This window comes from Diprion similis, chromosome 2 (genome assembly GCF_021155765.1).
Source record: "Diprion similis isolate iyDipSimi1 chromosome 2, iyDipSimi1.1, whole genome shotgun sequence".
Taxonomy (NCBI): Eukaryota; Metazoa; Arthropoda; class Insecta; order Hymenoptera; family Diprionidae; genus Diprion; species Diprion similis.
In genome coordinates, this window is record NC_060106.1 from 12,752,525 (window position 1) to 12,770,566 (window position 18,042).

An 18,042-nucleotide genomic window follows, 5' to 3' on the forward strand; every position below is an offset into this window, starting at 1 on the left:
TGGTATTGTATTTTACTATGTGATATAGTTTGGATTGAAATAAATAAATGAATGAAAATTTTTTTGTTCTTCTTCACTTGTTGCTGCTGCGAAGTGTGCCAAATGAATTTGCTGGTTTCCTTGGATTTTTATTAGCTAAGGAGGAGTCATCCACATCGGTTTCAAGACTGAACGTATATGACTTAAAAATTGCAGAAAATGGAAGGCTCTTTAACTCTTCAAGTTCAATCGGTGCAAAATGCGCCGATTTTTTAAAAGTATAGAATTCATTTCTTGATACCCTATATCTACCTAATTTTACGAGAGAAACCGATTGTGCATAATTTGGTGTCACTGCGAGCAGCGGGTTAAAGGTTACAGACCAACACGTGAAATTCCCTTCGTATTCTCTCAGCTGTTGGTCCTTCGCTATTCTAGATGATATTCTCGCATTCCTGGGAGTCCAATCAGTTTAGGGTCGTTTGAATCAATTGCAAGACAAAAAGTCTCTGGATTACAAATTGCGGAAAGAGGAAGGTTAACCCCGTTTCATTTCTCTAGTCCAAAATTGAACCACTTTGAAAAACCCTAGAATAGATATCTTTCATATACTATAACGAGACAATTTTGCGAAAGGATCAATGGATTTTCATGCTATTCAAAATTCTTCTGCATACTTTCACGATAAATACTTTGTTTTCAAGATAATTTCTGCCCTAATAGTTTGAAAAATATTATACTGCTTTTTCGAATTGAAGATGCGATATTGACATGTACGGGTATCTATGTGTCTGTAGTATGAAACGCAAGCGATCGCCTGTGGTTGAGTCGACAATTCTGAAATTTTTTACTGCACTACAATTTTAACAACCCAGACTTACGTATTATAGCCCGAGAATCATACGAAATTGTAAAGTCAAACTTTCGTTTTCATTCAATAGATCGAGGGTTTCAATTGATGATCAATTTTTGAGTATTTGTACAAAAGTAATTTTTATTAAAAAGAATGATTAATGGTAAGATTCGTTCAAAATTTACAACAAATTGGTCTAGATGCACCTCTTTATCTCAGTAATGATCAAATTCTATAGTAAATTGGTATATATTCTTGTACGTATATACGTAAAATCATTGCATGTGCCCAACAAAATTTTCTAGTAATAAAAAATAGGATTTAGGACAACGTCAAATACTGGGGACATGCAAACCGTGAAAAGTTTCAGGGATGATTAAGCTATGACTCAGTTACTTACTGTTGGTCACGCAATTTCACATTCCTCATCCACTGATTCAATGTTTCAATGCTTAAATAAATAAAAAAATATCCTCTACCGATCAACACTTACATGTTATTCTACGCATGCGTTATAAGTTAGGGTTCTTAAAAATAATGAACATTTTCAAGCAACACTCAATGCGAGTCGCAATCGTATTTGTTATACAGTAATAGTGATGGGCATTTATAAAGTCGATATATTGTCTTCGTCCGCTTCAATTCTGAGCTTTCGCGATAGTTAACTTACTTAGTATCTCCCTTTGATCACGATATTTGTTTAATTATGTTACGACGGATCAAAATCGATTGAATATGCGATGCATCCTTATTTTCATTTTGTTTCTCTGTTTTTGTACAGCCTAACCTTAATCAGTATCATATTGTATATTCGATTGAATCTGGCGATAAGTTGGTCCGCTTTACCATTCGTGAGCAATCGAACCTCATTTGGTAAGAGATTCGAATTAACCAGAGCGAAATCGCCTTGAAGATCTTATGGTGTAACCTTTCAAGTATTACTTCGCAGCATTCATTCATCAGCCCAGCGTTGTGTACAATCGTGCGATCTAGAAGAAAATTGATTAAGATTTATTTGAGAAGAATCTAAACATTGTAAGAAGTCCAGCTTAAAAATGAAGAGTGTATTACATAAGACAATCGAAAAGGAAAATGCATGGCGCCTAGCTGTCGCGATCAAGCGAATCCAAAGTGTCGTTGCTGGAGGAATGCGTCAGATCGCTGAGTTCATCCAAGTGTTTCTGCCGCTTCCTTACGTTCCAATGTAAGCATTCGGCCAGAGAATCAAACCAGTCGGTGATTTGGTCAGCTGCACAGATGCTGGGCACCGGGTAAATTGAAGTTGTTACTCTCAAGCTGTTGGACAAAAAAATATCTTTGGTAAGAATTCATGTGGTTCATGAAATATTAAAGTATATGAAGTGCATTTTATCCTTCAGATAAAATAATCTGAAGCATACTTGACAAAACTTTTAGTTAATTGTATTATAATTCAATATTTCACGATATGAATATATGCACTTTGAAAATTTTGTAAAATTCTGAATCTCATTTCACAATTTTAATGTACTACAACATTCATCTTTCTGCACGTGGCTTCTCGAATCAAGCTAGTACTCGTATTACTTAATACATCACCATCACCATCTCATGGTTAACATTTCCCCTTCACCATTAAAGTTATTCAGGGGTAGCATGTGGTACCCAATACTTTTTATTTCAATGTGTGAGATTATTAACTAAGGTCACCATCACCAGCACATCAACGTTGCACAGCAGTCTTGACAGCCTACGTCTCGGCGTAACATTAGTAACATACAATGAACAAATATTTCATAAAGAGAAGAAAAAAATGATATTCGCATAGAGTGAAGAGCGATAGATTTTATACAGCGAAAATGCCGAAAAAGTTATGATAAAAAATTTGTCATGAATTTATTACGAACGGATTTAGTAGTGCAGCCACTGTACATTGGAAAAATTCCATGAATACAACCACGAATCAAAAATTTGGCTCATCAAATTGAGGATGAAAAAGTGATATATGACAAGAGATAAAAAAAAAAGAATATCTTTTGGGACAAACCTATCCCCAACACGTAGCTCTTGCTGGTTACGTCCATCGAAGGAGACGTAGGCTGTACTGCGAGCCTCGCTGTTGGCCATTATCTGAAAATGATAAATACTACCTGTTAAAATTTGATCTCAATAATATATTCATTTACCTGTCTCCATGGAAAAGCTCCTGACGATTTCTTCCATCGAACGATACCCAAGACGTATTTCTGCTGTCCGGTGACACGGATATCTATCATCATGATAGTTCATATCTATTAATCGCTTTCATTTTCTATCCATGTAAAGATCGCTTTGAAATAAAAATAATAAATTTCGATTCAACTAATCTTGACAAAAAGTACGCAACAACCGATCTCCAAACTAGACTTGTTTGACAACACCCAATTGTAAGATTCTACACCGTTTTCAAGGTTTTCAAGATGTTTATGCGATCTCAGTGAATTCTTGACTCAGAATCAACAAATAAGTTTTGTAATAGCATAACAAAGAATAACGATACTCGTGTGTACGGAACATCATATGTTCTAGCTAGCATGGAAAATATTTTTTTGTTACATCATGTTAAATTGATAATCCTGCCCAGGTGAAGCAATGGATATGTATACATACACTGTATATAACGTCAGTGTTCAAAATTTTTTTAAACCAAGACAATATTATCAGTGTAATAAACCTGTATAATAAGAATGTATGATAACGATTCTCTCGGGCAAGAAGAGAAAAGAACCGCTCTTCACTCGTGCGGACTGGAATACCTTGAGTTCGACTCCAGCCGGAACAACAATTGGCCTGAAGGACAGAGAGTGCGGGCAAATGGGGGTGACCATGATGGCCGGTACCGAGGGGTGAATCATGCTGGCCCCGGCAGCAACAGCGTACGCCGTTGACCCCGTAGGTGTGCTAACGATCAGACCATCTCCTTGGACGCTGGTAACGTGTTTACCATCGATGAACAAGTCGATATTCGAAAGGTAAGGCGAGGGACCTCGGTCGACTACCACCTCGTTCAGTACCAGAAGGTTCGTCGGTGGTTTTGCCGGCTGTCCCTCTTCGCCCTTGCGTATAATTATGCAACGAAGACGGCTCCTCAGAGTTAGCGCCGCATGACCTGATAGAAATTGAGACAAAATTGAGTCGATTTATTATATACACATTTAGTTATACTGATATGGTTGAACCAAAGGAAAAATCATTTCTTAAAATGTACCACGGTTAGTGCAATAATCTTTTCCAACAATATTGATCCGCCCATGGATATTCTATATCATCCACCGATATTTGATCAATGCAAATTGGTAACGCAGACGGGGATCTTGGTAAGGGATATGTAATGAAATTATGAATAATAAACTAAAAAACTCGTCGACATTTTCATTTCGTACTGTAATCCACGTGACCTGATAACTAATGATAATGATAAAATAATGGTGAGTTTGTTTTGTCAGTGGTTATCATATTTTGTCAACACTAATTTCATCGGAAAACGCGTATTATCGATCAGACTGCCGTATTATGGGTACACCAAAAATAACGCTACTAGTAGAAGACGTGCCCGATAACTTCCATCGGAAACGAGCGACTTCTCTGATTGTGAGATCTCATTCACGACCCGATGCTCGTCTGACGTGTTTTCCCCGCGAGACGTTCTCTCTCATGAACTCATCAGGTACGTCGGAATAGCGATTCTTAATCTCGAACAACGTGTTGAATCCACTTCCGGTGTTTTTATCACTCTCTAAAAATTCGCCCGTGTACTTTTCACCGTCGAACGAAGTTAGCAGAGGCACGTTAAAGTGTCGCTGACACCTGTTACCACCCCGTAAACACTAAAGTTCCGAAGTATCGATTTCCACCTCTGATTCACACCGGTAGTTTATAACTTTGCACGAGTGTTTCTCGCAGTTTTTTCGGTTTAAATCCTGAACGAAGTGACGCGATTATAGCTTAAGTTTTGATGAACTTCGGGACGCTCTGCAGAAAAGTAGGATGCTAGGTAAGGAACGGGAATGAAGAGATGGAAATAGGTGGAATAGGTATAACGTGGGCGTAGTTGTGGTGTGAGCGAATATTCGTTGGCGAGTACTCACCTTCTAAGACGTTGGTGACTTGCTCCTGAAAGTTGTCGAACTCGAAGGGTGTAAGAAAACCCAAGGAACCCAAGTGAAAGGCCATCACCGGCGGCACGGATTGTTGAAATAGGAGACTGGCGTAGAGAAGGGTTCCATCACCACCAAGGCAGACGATGAAGTCGATACGGTCCTGCAGAGAATCTCTTTAAAATCCGAGAAATATTGTAATTAACGTTTCATCAAGGTTACAGTGAACTACTGCAGGGCTAAGCATGTGAAACGCCAAACGTTTGAGAAAAGAAACGATTAAAGAAAAACCCAGAATCAACATTCGAACGTATTGATTTGGATTCTCTCAAATTTAAACTACACAGACGTCGGGATATCCTATATCGGGATATCATCTCTCTCACAATTATTATAACAAATTTAAGAACCTGAAGATCGTCTGTGCCGTCTCGGAAAGTTTGAAGTCTGTCCCGAACACCTTGGAATCTGGGGTCCCGCGCTAAGGCTGGATCTTCCAGGACGGATGCTTCGACGAAAACAACCATCCGTTTTTCCTAAAATAATACAGAGTTTACATTAATTGGCAGATCAAATCAATATCCCGTGATTGGAAATTAAAATATTCAAATTCGTTACAAATTTCTAACACGACACAAGTTGACCTGATAATTAAAAAAAATATTTATGTAATGGAATTATTCCCCTTATCGACTTGAAATCTCATATTATTATTTGTTTATTATATCCGACGAAGCCAGTTACCTCGATACAAAAAAAATTATAATTAAAAAGAAAAAAAAAAACTGCAATAAACTCATTTCTGAGATCTCTTTACATCGCGGATGCTGGAATCATTCGTTCCTGAATGAGGCGAGGCGAATGTAAAAAATAAGTTGAAAAGAAGTTTACCCTCTAGAATTATATTTTTACTCAAACTTTAGGAAATGGCAAGAAAAGACACCGATTGTAACGTATATTTCTTTTTGTAAAGTTCAAACTTCGTTCCAATAAATAACGACTCTTTTTTTTCCACACAGAATTTTGCAATACTATCTTAACCACGGGAATGCACATTTTGAAATACGTGTCACGGTAAAAAGGTAAAAATTTAGAGGGGATTAAATACGAATGAATCTTTGAGTTCTGAAGCCAGACCCCGGATAAGCATTAACCGAACAAGTTAAGGAATAATTGCAAGAATTCCCGGCTTACCTCGATCAGCCATGTGACCAGCTGAACGAAAGGCGGCAAAACTGACGAGTCGCGGACCTTCTTGATAACGAGCACCGTTAACGGTGGCTTGTACCACGTGAGCCTCTGGGAGGCAGGATCCTGGATGGTCCTGAAAATCATAGCCGATTATTAGATCACTGACATTCGAGGCAAACGAATAAAATTCTAGAACGAATCCGATCTACGTTCAATCGGGTACATGACGTTTGAAATTAATTCAAGTTTATTGTAATCAAATGTGAACGCAATGAGTCTGCTCTTACATAACATTGACTACCGATGTGCGTGACAAGTTGGACATGTATGGTCACATGGCGGTTTCCGGTGTGGCAGCTATCGGACAATAAGCGGAATAAATTTCTTCTTTTTTCTTGAATTTATTTCTCCTCTGCTTTTTTAGTAGCTGCACATAGTTGTATAAACGAATCGCTAGCGTATGACAAGTGCGTTGTCACCGCATGAACTTACGTCACCATATATGTATACAGTCGAACTCTCAAGCGCACGTAAACGATTCTAAGGTGTACTTAATCCTACCATGTGACAAATGCATAATTCATGGACGTACCTAGCGTTACATACGTAATATTGACCAGTGAAAACTCGAACCACGTTAAAATAAAACAAAATCTAATCGAATCGAATAGGAAACCACTTTCTTTTTGTATTTTCTGTCTCCGTATAGCAGAGAATAAAGCTGCAGGGAGTATCGATGTACTGTCTGGAATGAACGAATGAAACGGTTTTGTTTAATCTGGTTATCAATACAAATGCAAATTCACGCAGAGTAAGCGAAAGAATAGACGAGAAAAAAAAATTGTTACAAGGAACTTTTGGTTTCTTTCTTTTGATGGAAGTGTTTCGCCTATTATAAACAGCATTGTTATCAACAGTCTTAAATTGACAGCGATGACATATTCGATGTTTCTTTTGGTATTGTTTAAACTAGGTACATATAGAGTTACTCACGATAAGTTGGTTGCTTATTACCGGGTTTATTGTGAAACGGTTTGTTGAATGATTCAAGCGGGATTCTCGACCGTATACAAAAAATTATGAATATTAGGAATATTATCTTAACTACCTACAATATAATGAGCATAAAATATTCAGACCGTTAGAAAGCTCGAGCTTTCAAGGCATATTCACCACATGAGGAAATTCGGGGAGAAATATTATGGAATATTCTAACGTGAAATGGTGACAATTTCTAACATCCTTTATGAATACGTGATAGACTTGCTGAACAAAGACAAAACGTAACACTCGATTACTGAAGCTAAATAGTCTATTGCTCGATGATCTTGAGGAGGAAATTTAATTTTAGGATAACAAATTGCAAAATAATCGTACAACAAATTTACTCATCTGATGAAAAAAAAAAAATGTTCGCTACCATTTTTAGTTTGTTTTAAATTAAAGCTGTATACTAGCTGTTAAATTAATATTTTTTTTTACGGTGAAAATATGAAGCTAAATTTATAATTAATGAAACTTTTGGCGACGGCGGTCACCTTGAAAGACGTATATAATTGCAAATAATTAATAGAATTCGACGCCGCATCTTGGTTGATGAGAGAGCATCCAACTAGGAAGAATTTCTTACATGAATTACCGCCATTAATGAACCCCACATTACATTAATGATCACACAATTTGCGAGACGTCAATCAGCCGCACAATATCCTTGAAACCTAAGTGCGATTGATAATTGTTTGTCTCGCATGCGTTATGACTGTATTATTATAGATAAATTGAATTCATCGATAATTTTAGAGAACAGTTCATTCAACCTTTGATGTTATTATCTTTCGAAATTCACAAAATTCCTCATTTAACAATTTAGAAATTCTTCGTTAATCAATCATACTTATGTCTGAAAACTTTGAACCACTGTTTTTTTTCTGAAAGAGTCACATTAAATATAGATTTTTTCAATTTTAGGTTTCTACATTGCCTCGATTCCCCTTGCTAATATTACTAATATTTTCATTTCGCATTGTCGATTACGAAATCACAGGGATCCAGAACCCTGAAAAGTGTCAAATAAGCGGACATTTCGAACGATTATACATTTTTTAAGTGAAGTATTATGTGAATATTGTATAAGTACTTAGTTACGTTCGATGTGACAACACCGTTTCAGCCCTGAGCTTTCACGCAGAAAAAAATACTCATGCGGCACACGATTATCACAGCAGTTAACCATTATTCATCATTACTTTCACATAAATGACGTTGTTATATTGAATGATAGATAGATGCGGAGGCCTTCGAGCTTCGAAGGACACTTGCACTACGGTACGGAACGTGTCTAAACGATCGTTTGCTATTCCCCGGCACGGTTTTCGAATTTTAATAGGTATACATGTACATGATGCCTGAGAACTTATTTTTCGAACGAATGAAAAAAACTGATTGGCCGAAATATGGCAGTTTCGCGAGTTAATGGACGTCAATTCGCGAACGCGCCTTGCAGGTTCGCAACAACCTTGTGTTTGTTACAGTTGCACGAGGCAACTCTGAATCGATTTGACCACCATCAGTGTAATATTGTCATACAAGTGATGCCTTTTCATTATTTATCGGTTTAGGATCGAACGGCAAACGTGTAACTCAGAATAAACGTCCATAATACATAAAGTAAACTTTGCGAATTGCTGCAGCGCGCAAGGCACTGTAGCACATTTATTTGATATAAATATTTGCGATATAGCTGCTTTAGGCAAATGTCGACACAAGGACGCCAGACACTGTACACATAAATTATGGAAGAATGCGAGTGAAATCGTGCTGAGAGTCTCGATCGGAAGTGTTCAATCACGAAAAAAGTGATTGAAGAAGACTTTCAAACATGTGTCTATATTGTGTTCGAAGCGGAGAGTTCACAAGATTAAATATAAATGCTCACGGAATCTGATATTAAAAGAATGCATTTTTTTAACAATATATTCATTGACCTCTGATGATGCAGATTTTTCCTATTACCTGTCCTACGACAAAAGAAGAACGAAAATAACATGAAAACAATTGAGTTCGTAAACTGACGCCTGTTGAATGTACATTTCGCTTAATTCATCGTCAGCCACGGAAATAAAGTGCAACAGCCAGTATAAAAAAATCGCACAAAATATCAAAAGTTAGTCAGTAAGCACAATCTTATCTGTTACATTATATAAGGTCACTAGCATGCTTCCGATGCATAATTAAAATTATAGAACGGTCAGTTTTTCCTTTTTTTTTTATCCTAACGTCTATCGTCGTTTTTTTTCGTGTTGTTTTTGTACGTGAATACCAACGTTGCGTTAAAGCCACTAAAATGAGCAGAACGAGGTGCTGTCGAGTCTCGTTCCGAGGCACCGATGCAGAAACGGACGGTTTGACGTGTACGGTCAAAAGTCAGGAAATCATGAATTGCCCACCTGACAGACGGCGTCCCCACCATGTCGTTCACCAACGAGAGTCGTGGCCCTACTGTCGCGTCCGAGGAATTAAGTCACATTTTTTAATGTCAAACAAGTCAGTGTCGCGCATGCGCCTCCGTATACTCATCGTCGGTCTTAAAGAAAACGCGGAATCGCTTCGAGTTATGCTGCAATATATATATATATATATATATATACATAATATCGATGATAAGCCCACGCGACAATTACGAAGGCGCTCACTTGAAAATAAATATACACGTAAACACATGATCATGTGTACACGATAATTACGCTGAAGCGTGTCCTGGAATTGCTAATTTCTAAAGAGGTTTTTTCACTTTGTGCTGATTGTGGTGAACCGTCATGATACGCCAAATGTCTGTAATGACGTGATTCCAGATGGAGAGTTATCAGGAAAATTACATGGTTGCGGAAAAGCAGATAAAAACTTAGAAATTATCGTTATTTTATAAATTCAAAGAACATTTGTTAATCTGCGATCACTGTAAATTTTTTTACGAAAAATCTGTGTCCAATTTTGAGTATAATTTTTCGTCTAAAATTTCACACCTTCTGGTTATACAAAAACGGCAATTTCCTTGATTCAATTCAATTTCATACGTATTCGTGCAATTTTTGCACCACGATGTATAAAGTTGGCGAGATTTTTTTTTATTTTTTTAATAAAATTCGTGTAAATTTTTATAAGGTGGAGTAAAATTCGCACGAGCCCGTACAGACTTCAAACTACACGAAATCAACAAGTAAAGTTTTTACTATGTATAAAGACTGTCGTGCACGTAAATCCAACGGATCTTTTTCCGTGCTCGTTTTTCAGCCGACTACGACGTGATTATATTCAGACAAATTAAAATGAGATAAAAGTTTATAAGTCCTGCAGCGTATTTGGTAGAATTGCGAAACGATCGGGTTGTCCTTGTTCGATGGATGTAAGATAGTTCGATGTTAAACAAATAGTGGCAACTATATGCAGCACGATTTGCCACATGGTTCTACACGAATATTGATGAAAATCGATTTCACGTTTTCATCTACGAGTGATTCGTATAACTGTAATTATGGTAATTTTAGCCGGAGCAGAAGGATGAAGACTGCTTACTTTTTATAGCAACTAGTGTCACATTAATACGTGCTGTGACCAGGGTTCATTTTTCGTAAATGTTGCTACTACAAGAAATTCTTCACCATTCAAAAATAAATAATCTTTTGACTACTCATTAGCCGTGCATTGCTTCCCTCTACTAAGTTGTGGAAAACTTACGTTCCCTTGGTGGAAAAAAACCATGCATGATGGACTCCAATACACCTAAATTAACTACCATTCTGTCACCATGCTTTGTTGATATTCTCGAAAGTTTTAAATACGCAAACATTTTACCTCAATGTTAATATTATCGGATATAAATTGCATTTTCCTTCTACCTATCTTTTCGTTTCGACTTCGATCGGACAACGTTTTTCGGTAGAAAGGAATGCCATTGATTGGATCTAAAGGAATGTGCCAGACAATTGCTGCAAGGAAATAGCAGCCAATAGCGTCACCTCAACGAACGGAGGAAATTTACTTGTTCAATACCGAAAAATTGTATCCAACTTTACACGTATGAAATGCATGTTACAGGAATACGTCTACTTACATGACCATAGCAGAATTCTTCATTATTCGACCGCATGGCCCAAACTGTTGAATGGGACTTGGAGCATTGAGACTTCTGGTTCTCCTGTAACAAGGAATAATAAAAAAACGTCGTTAGGAGTGTTGATACATGTCTCATGGAATCATACAGGGATTAAATTATAACTTAACACTCATCGTCAAAGCTAGACAAAAAAAAATGCTACGTACATATTTATACATAGTGCACTGTAGTGCAGTGTCGGGGTGCTGAAAATGTTATTACATAATACATTAACTATCTTATATTGTATTCTGTTGTAGAAGTGTATACACTGGTATAAGGTGATAATTAGCCCGCGACTGATTGGAAATCGTTGTATGCAATCAATTTACGCTGCATGTCATGTTATCTCACCTACCAAGCGTGTAAAGTAAAATGTGATATTTGCGATACGAAGAGTATCAAGCAAGTAACTACTGCACGTTTTTTAGGTTAAAAATCAGACCATCTAGCTGTGTAGTTTTATCGATACAATTTATACGAATTGCTGTGCTACCCACAATCTGTTCCAGAATGGTTGATAAATTATCTGTTATTCTTTTATTTGCGTGTTAATGAGCACGTGATAGCGGCGTGTATGAACGAATAAAGAGACCCATCGAATGATACCGCGCGTGGGGTGGAAGTCATTCGAAGCCAACAAGCGATTAACCTCACTGACATAGCCTATAAATTGGCCGAATCTCTGCAGTTGTAAAGCGTGACTCAGTTGTTTTGCGCTGTTCTTTTACCAAGCCAAGTGTAAAAATGGTGTGAACGATAAGCATTAATTACATATTTAACGTTTGCTCGTTGTTTGAATAATGGGTAAAATAAGCATTGAATTTAATGTGTGCTGCACTGGAGGATTTTCTTTTTATTTACTTTTCTGTAGGGCACCGTAATTTAATGTATATGTAATTAAGAAGTTTTTCCAATCGTTCTCTTCTGTTTGCAGTGTCTATTTTGTAAATATTTGTTTATTAGTATCTGGCACGCAGTAAATTGATTTCGGAGCTAACGAAATCAAAAGAGCTTTAGACAATTATCACAGATTGTAAAGACAGTTGTAAGACTACGACTATTGGTGAGAATAAAATTGAGAAATACATTTTAATTGTCTACCTTATCCTTATAACGAAAAACAAGAAGGTCGAACCGTATCTTGTTATCAAGTTATAATCGTTCTTACATAAGGTGTTTAAAGTTCAATATCATGATTGCGTTTCGATCAGTGGACGAAACAGGAATTAGAACGTTACATCAAAACTCCACCTTCGTTCTTCGACTGCCCCTTAATCTTCCTCAGTTTGGTCTACCTTACGATTCCCACCCAACGCTATCCAACCACAAGACGATGTTCGTCTCAGTGACAGTTACAAACGGAAATAGGTTCATGATTTAAGTGTTCACCTCGGCGCAAAAGTGCACTCATTATGCATATATTACCGTATAAATCACCAAATTAAGGTCATAATATATGCTTCACAGAAGTTTTGAAAAACTGCGTCAGAGACGATTTTATCAATCAGAAATAAAAAGGTGTAACACTAGGTACAACTTCCACTTTATGCATGTAGTACGTAGCGGGACATGTAAAGTCGATGATCCGTGATGTTTATAAGGACGCCGAGTCGCATATATGGTGCTTCGTGGGAGGAAAAATGAGGTACAAAAAAAGCAGATTCTTTACCTTCTTCCGCACCTCATTCCCAGATCTTTGACCGACACGTAATTTCTGTGATCGTGAGTAGGATCCTCAATGAAAATTTTGTGCACTTGACAACGAAGTTTCTACTCACAAAGGAATTGTTTTAACACGAGGAGTCTGCGCTGGTTAGTCTGCAGGCTTCTGATTGATTCAAGTTAAATGTCACACAAAGAAAAAGTGAGAAAACTATGAAGGAAAGTGGAGAATCGTGCAGTGAGAATAGGTCGTTTGTTAGACCGTAGGTACGTATTCAAACTGAACTGACGAGGGTTTAGAGAGCGTCTCGGTCGACGAGATGAGAAGAGAGGTTTCAAACTACCTGAGAACCCTGTTCCGAGGACTTCCTAGTGGGAGTCTTGCCAGTCCGTTCTCGAGCTGATCAATCTCGTAGGAGTTGTCCGCATGCCCGTTGCTTTCGACGACTCGGAGAGGAGGCACCTGGTCTGCCATCCTACGTTAGTATGTTGAACGCGTGTCCGAAGTCCCCAGCACAAAACTCACCTCCAGTATCTATCCGTCACTATTCGATTAAATCACTATATTCAGTCGTGTTAATCACAACCGTTCAGTGTCGAGCGCGAAAGAAGAAGAAAAAATATACGAAAAAAATTAACCAAAAAACGATATAGCAAGCCGGAGATCAAGGATAAAAATCTAACCGCGAGGATCCGGCGTTGTAACGAGCTGCGATAAAATCTTTCTAAGCCACAACATTTAAAACTTTACGACGATAGACCGGTTGTATTTTCCACTGTTTTGCTCATTCGTTAGGACTTTGCATACATGTAGATTTTTCACAGGTGTATATTGTTGGTGATCGACAACAGATGGACTTAGAGCCTATCGACAAGTGGAAACATACTACATAATAATATGCAGCGCATATTATTACGTAGGTGCCTTCAGAAGTCGTGCAAATTTCATTTTCCATCAGCCCATCACCCCAGGCGTCAATTTTCCCAAGTCACTGCGAGTGGAGCAAAACAACGATTAATTCAAATGATCGCATATAGGGAACATATGCATGAAACACTGTGCAAATACGTGAACTGCCACACCGGAGTATAATCGTACGGTGCGAGCGTGTGGTGGTAAAGAAATTTTGTTTGCAATAAAGTTTCGCGAAACACAGAAACACGAAAATTGATCGCAAAACTATGGGCAAAGATAGACGGATAGTAGACTGTACAAGGAAATTAATTCAAATATTAATGGATAATATTCCGCCAGTTATTACAGATTCAATCGTCAGCACTTCACAAACCGATTACAGACGCGATCTACCGAGTTTCGCAATCGTGGTGCACACCGGTTGTCGTCGTCGTAGTCGTCGTACAACCGAAAACGAGCCCGACTAACATCGTGAGTGCGGTGAAATACCGAAAGCACCTTCACAAGTCGCCTGCTTCATTCCAGTCCGACGATGAACTGAAGAGCCTCCGGCATCGCCGCCGATCTCGAGGACGGACGTAGGCGTCGGTGGTCGAGTCGTCCTTGAGAAACCTTGGGGGGACAACAGTTCCAAGGAAACGCAATTTCACCTGATCTCCAGTCTCTCTACGAACCACGACGCAAACTCGCGAAAAACTTCGATAACCGAATAGAAAAGCGAGTGACGACAATCTCGAGCTCAATACCGAGTCCCCGAGTTATCGACTAAGTTGGTAGCGCGAAGAAACGTCATTTCGCTGATTGTATGTGCGACAAGGCTGACAACGAAAGAGAGAGCTAACGCTGATCGAGATGGAACTCCTTTTCTTTAATGTGCTGCTTGACCACTGACCACTGACCGACTGACCGGCGACCACCACGCGTAATGGACGAAAACTTGCCGAGAGACGCGTTTCACTTGAGGGGAACCCGCCACTGGGACTCAGGGCCCCTGTTACCGGTTAACTGACGAACGATGTGCCCCAGGGCGATGGGCAATTAAGGAATTCCTTGAAGATGGCCGACCGCCCCGCCGACCACGTGACGATAACGCGAGGCCTCGCGGTGACGGCTGCCTACGGATACGAGCTTCAACGCCGATGGGCAGATAATGTCGGACCGGTAGCTGAATAAGCGATTCGTATGTGTGAAGAAACTGTTGTTTACACGAGGCGTTTACGCCGTGGAAATCAGCCCCGGGACATTTGGATCACAAATTATACTCGCCACGAACGCGTCGGATATGAAAGTACTATGCTGATCATATTTTCACAGGCCTTGCGCCGTTTCTTCTCGTCTCGGTTAGTTATACGCCCCTGATAACAACGGGCTGTTATTACTTTGCCTTGAGATGTAATTACTCGAGGATAATCTCTTCGGCGTATGTATATATATGTGTGTAATATATAACCTTCAAAGTTTTTATATGCACGCAGTTTTTATACGTGCGTTGCAAGTGATTCAACGCAATGATAAATCGTCTGCGAATTTCTTTTGATGCTTCTTCGATCCGAAACTTTTCCGCGCTTTGTTGTCAATATTCTCCAATTATTTCCTGATTCGATGAATAATTTTTACCCCAGGTGCGTCAAGTTTAATGAGAATTTGATTTCGTGTTTCAAAAATGTATTCTTTTAGCACAGTGATACTGGTCTGCACTGGTTCACTGCTAATGTAAACTCTTCGAAACTTTTATGACGGGCGTATACAATTACGATGATGGAAACATTAATGAAATTTGCAGATGGAAAAACTATGAGAAACAACCGATAGAACGACGAATGCAAAAATAAAATACTCGTAAGAAAAATATACCGTTGCAGTGAATGACGAAAGGTTAACGCAATCGAGCTGAGAGCTTGTAATATTGTCTACAGCTCGAAGTTTTCAAGTTAAACCCGTTTAGCACGATACACTCTCGTCAGAATATATTGTATGCCGATCACTCGAGTCAACCGGAATCGAGCTCGGCTTTCTCCTGATCGGCGGAGAAATCTCTATTGGGAGAAAGAATGGCGGTAGGAACGGTGCTCGATATTACATTATATCGGATATACTACAAGTATCGGGTTGATTGCACCAAAATGTTGACACCATATTTTCACAACATATTACAAGGGACACTTAGTCGCACCAAGGTGGCTGGGAGATTTGCAAAAAACTTGAGACCGCAAAATATATCAGCCGACGTATCGACCGCAGGTGCGACGTCCAACCCATCTCGCGAGAAGTAACGAAACATTTGTCGCGTAATTTGTATAATGAACTAATCTTGTAACCTACAAGAGACGTTACGCTTATCATGCTGCTCGAGCTTCAGACTACGCGATATTAATTATCAGTCAGTTATGAGACGTTCCACAGCGTCAAATAGTCGACGGTAACACCGAATTGATAATACGCATCGAATTGATGATACAATCGCAACTCATGGATAAATTGTGGATCGATTTGGTCCCTGCATGACTAGGAAAAATCTGTAAGATGATTTAGCATGTAAGATAAAATTCAATTTTTCATCAACAATGTCCATTTTTACCTCTTATACCATGTATCTACCATACGTTGAGAATGACAAAGTTCTTTGCGAAATGGAAGAATGTAGAAAAAATTTGCCCAATGAGTCGAACTTGGAGACAAACTGTTGCTGAAGACACATGTTTTTATTCAAAACATTAATTTTGTAGCGTGACGAATTTTTTAACCACGCGTTGAAATGATCATTGTCCAAAAACGTATAACAACAAATGCGTTTTGCAATACGAGTAACCCAACGGACGTGTATACGTCAAAGATAACCGCGACTAACTGCGTATTGCGTCGAATTCAATGGCACGCAGGAGATATCGTTCTACTGTTGAATAATATATGTGCCAAGAGGGTAGAACGAATCAAATAACATCCAACTGTCAGCAATTCCAATGAGTGAAATATTGAGAGTCAAGAAAAAATGATAACCGTTTCGTGCTTGATTATCGCAAACTAGTGACGTAGATATGATACGCGCTGCGTAAAATTTTATGCAATAAAAATTGTTGAATAAATTGAATAAAAGCGAAAGCATTTTACTATACTTAATCGAAATATCGTGAAGTGAGTAAGTAAGTGGACAGCACTGGAATTCACTTTCACTGTTCTTCCACGTCTTTGCACTAAATCGAGTCATTCTCTTGCTTGCCAACTAATCATCACCAATAATTCTTCACCGAAAGCGAAGGGCTCTGGTTATCGTACTTTCTAATCACGATAACGTAGAATTCGTACATGTCTACCGCAGAGTGAGAATTTATCGCAAGCCCTACACTATACGCTTTCGTTTGTTTCCAGACGCCTTCGATCTCTAGAACTTGTATAACTTGTGTAACTATTAACTACTGCGGATGCTTAATGTGATAACGAATGTCCGATATTTGACATCCACCTTGAATCACAGTTTGCAAACATAATTTAATTAACTTGACACGAAGTGTAATCGTGCAGCTGTTCGATGATGGCTATTCGAAAAGGTCTTCCAAGTTTATTTCAAGTCCGTGTTGAGGTAATAATTCAAGTGAGTTGAAGTAGGGTCAAGTCACTCGAGACCGTAAACAGAGTAATTTCGAGGCACTCAAATTGACGTTAAGTCATTCGAAGTGTTCTGAATTCACGAAGACTTCGAGAACAATGTTTCTGCAGTTGTGCAGTTCGTTACAGGTGTTTGCTCGCGAGTATAATTTAAACGTATTATACCGTGGAAACCATCGCAGCTATATGGAAGCTGGAATCCACATGCCTGTACCAATCTTCAGTGTTTAAAGAGAGCAGCGTCCAATAAAAATAGAATAAGTACCAGCGTGTAAATCGCAGTGAAATTCCGGGAATGCCTTTCTCCTTAATGCAGGATCGAGGTGCCCCGAAGTCTCCCTGCGTGGCGCGGTGGTTCTAGTCAGAAACAGGTGTCGGCGTGACCTGAGCACGTGAAACGCTGTGAAATGTATAGCCTGTTAACTCCAAAGAAAGGTGCGCGTCTGTACTCTACAGGTATGCTCAACTTCTACTACATCTCCGAAGAAAACATGCCAATGACTACAGTGAAAGAAGAAAAATGCTGATACCATATAATTTTACGACGGTATTTCGGTTGAAGTCAGAT

At 38.8% G+C, this 18,042-nt stretch overlaps 1 protein-coding gene across 12 annotated transcripts in view; it reads right to left on the bottom strand.

Moving 5' to 3' along the window:
- Positions 1 to 1,244: 1,244 nt before the first annotated feature.
- LOC124416423 (NAD kinase-like) overlaps positions 1,245 to 18,042 on the bottom strand; it is a 37,815-nt gene continuing 21,017 nt past the window's right edge. For 5 of the 12 annotated variants that reach the window (XM_046897469.1, XM_046897471.1, XM_046897470.1 and 2 more), the window contains exons 2-10: positions 11,249 to 11,332; positions 6,142 to 6,271; positions 5,358 to 5,483; positions 4,939 to 5,110; positions 3,607 to 3,959; positions 2,998 to 3,080; positions 1,904 to 2,128; positions 1,769 to 1,821; positions 1,245 to 1,728 (exon numbers count right to left, since the gene is read on the bottom strand). In XM_046897469.1, coding sequence (XP_046753425.1) covers positions 1,936 to 2,128; positions 2,998 to 3,080; positions 3,607 to 3,959; positions 4,939 to 5,110; positions 5,358 to 5,483; positions 6,142 to 6,271; positions 11,249 to 11,332 — 1,141 coding nt within the window. In that variant the 3' untranslated portion in view covers positions 1,245 to 1,728; positions 1,769 to 1,821; positions 1,904 to 1,935. Of the gene's footprint in view, positions 1,729 to 1,768; positions 1,822 to 1,903; positions 2,129 to 2,858; positions 2,942 to 2,997; positions 3,081 to 3,606; positions 3,960 to 4,938; positions 5,111 to 5,357; positions 5,484 to 6,141; positions 6,272 to 9,584; positions 9,647 to 11,248; positions 11,333 to 13,299; positions 13,580 to 14,198; positions 14,301 to 14,713; positions 15,000 to 16,449; positions 16,555 to 18,042 lie in introns of those variants that run through there. The other 7 variants (XM_046897468.1, XM_046897467.1, XM_046897473.1 and 4 more) reach the window with 7 other exon arrangements.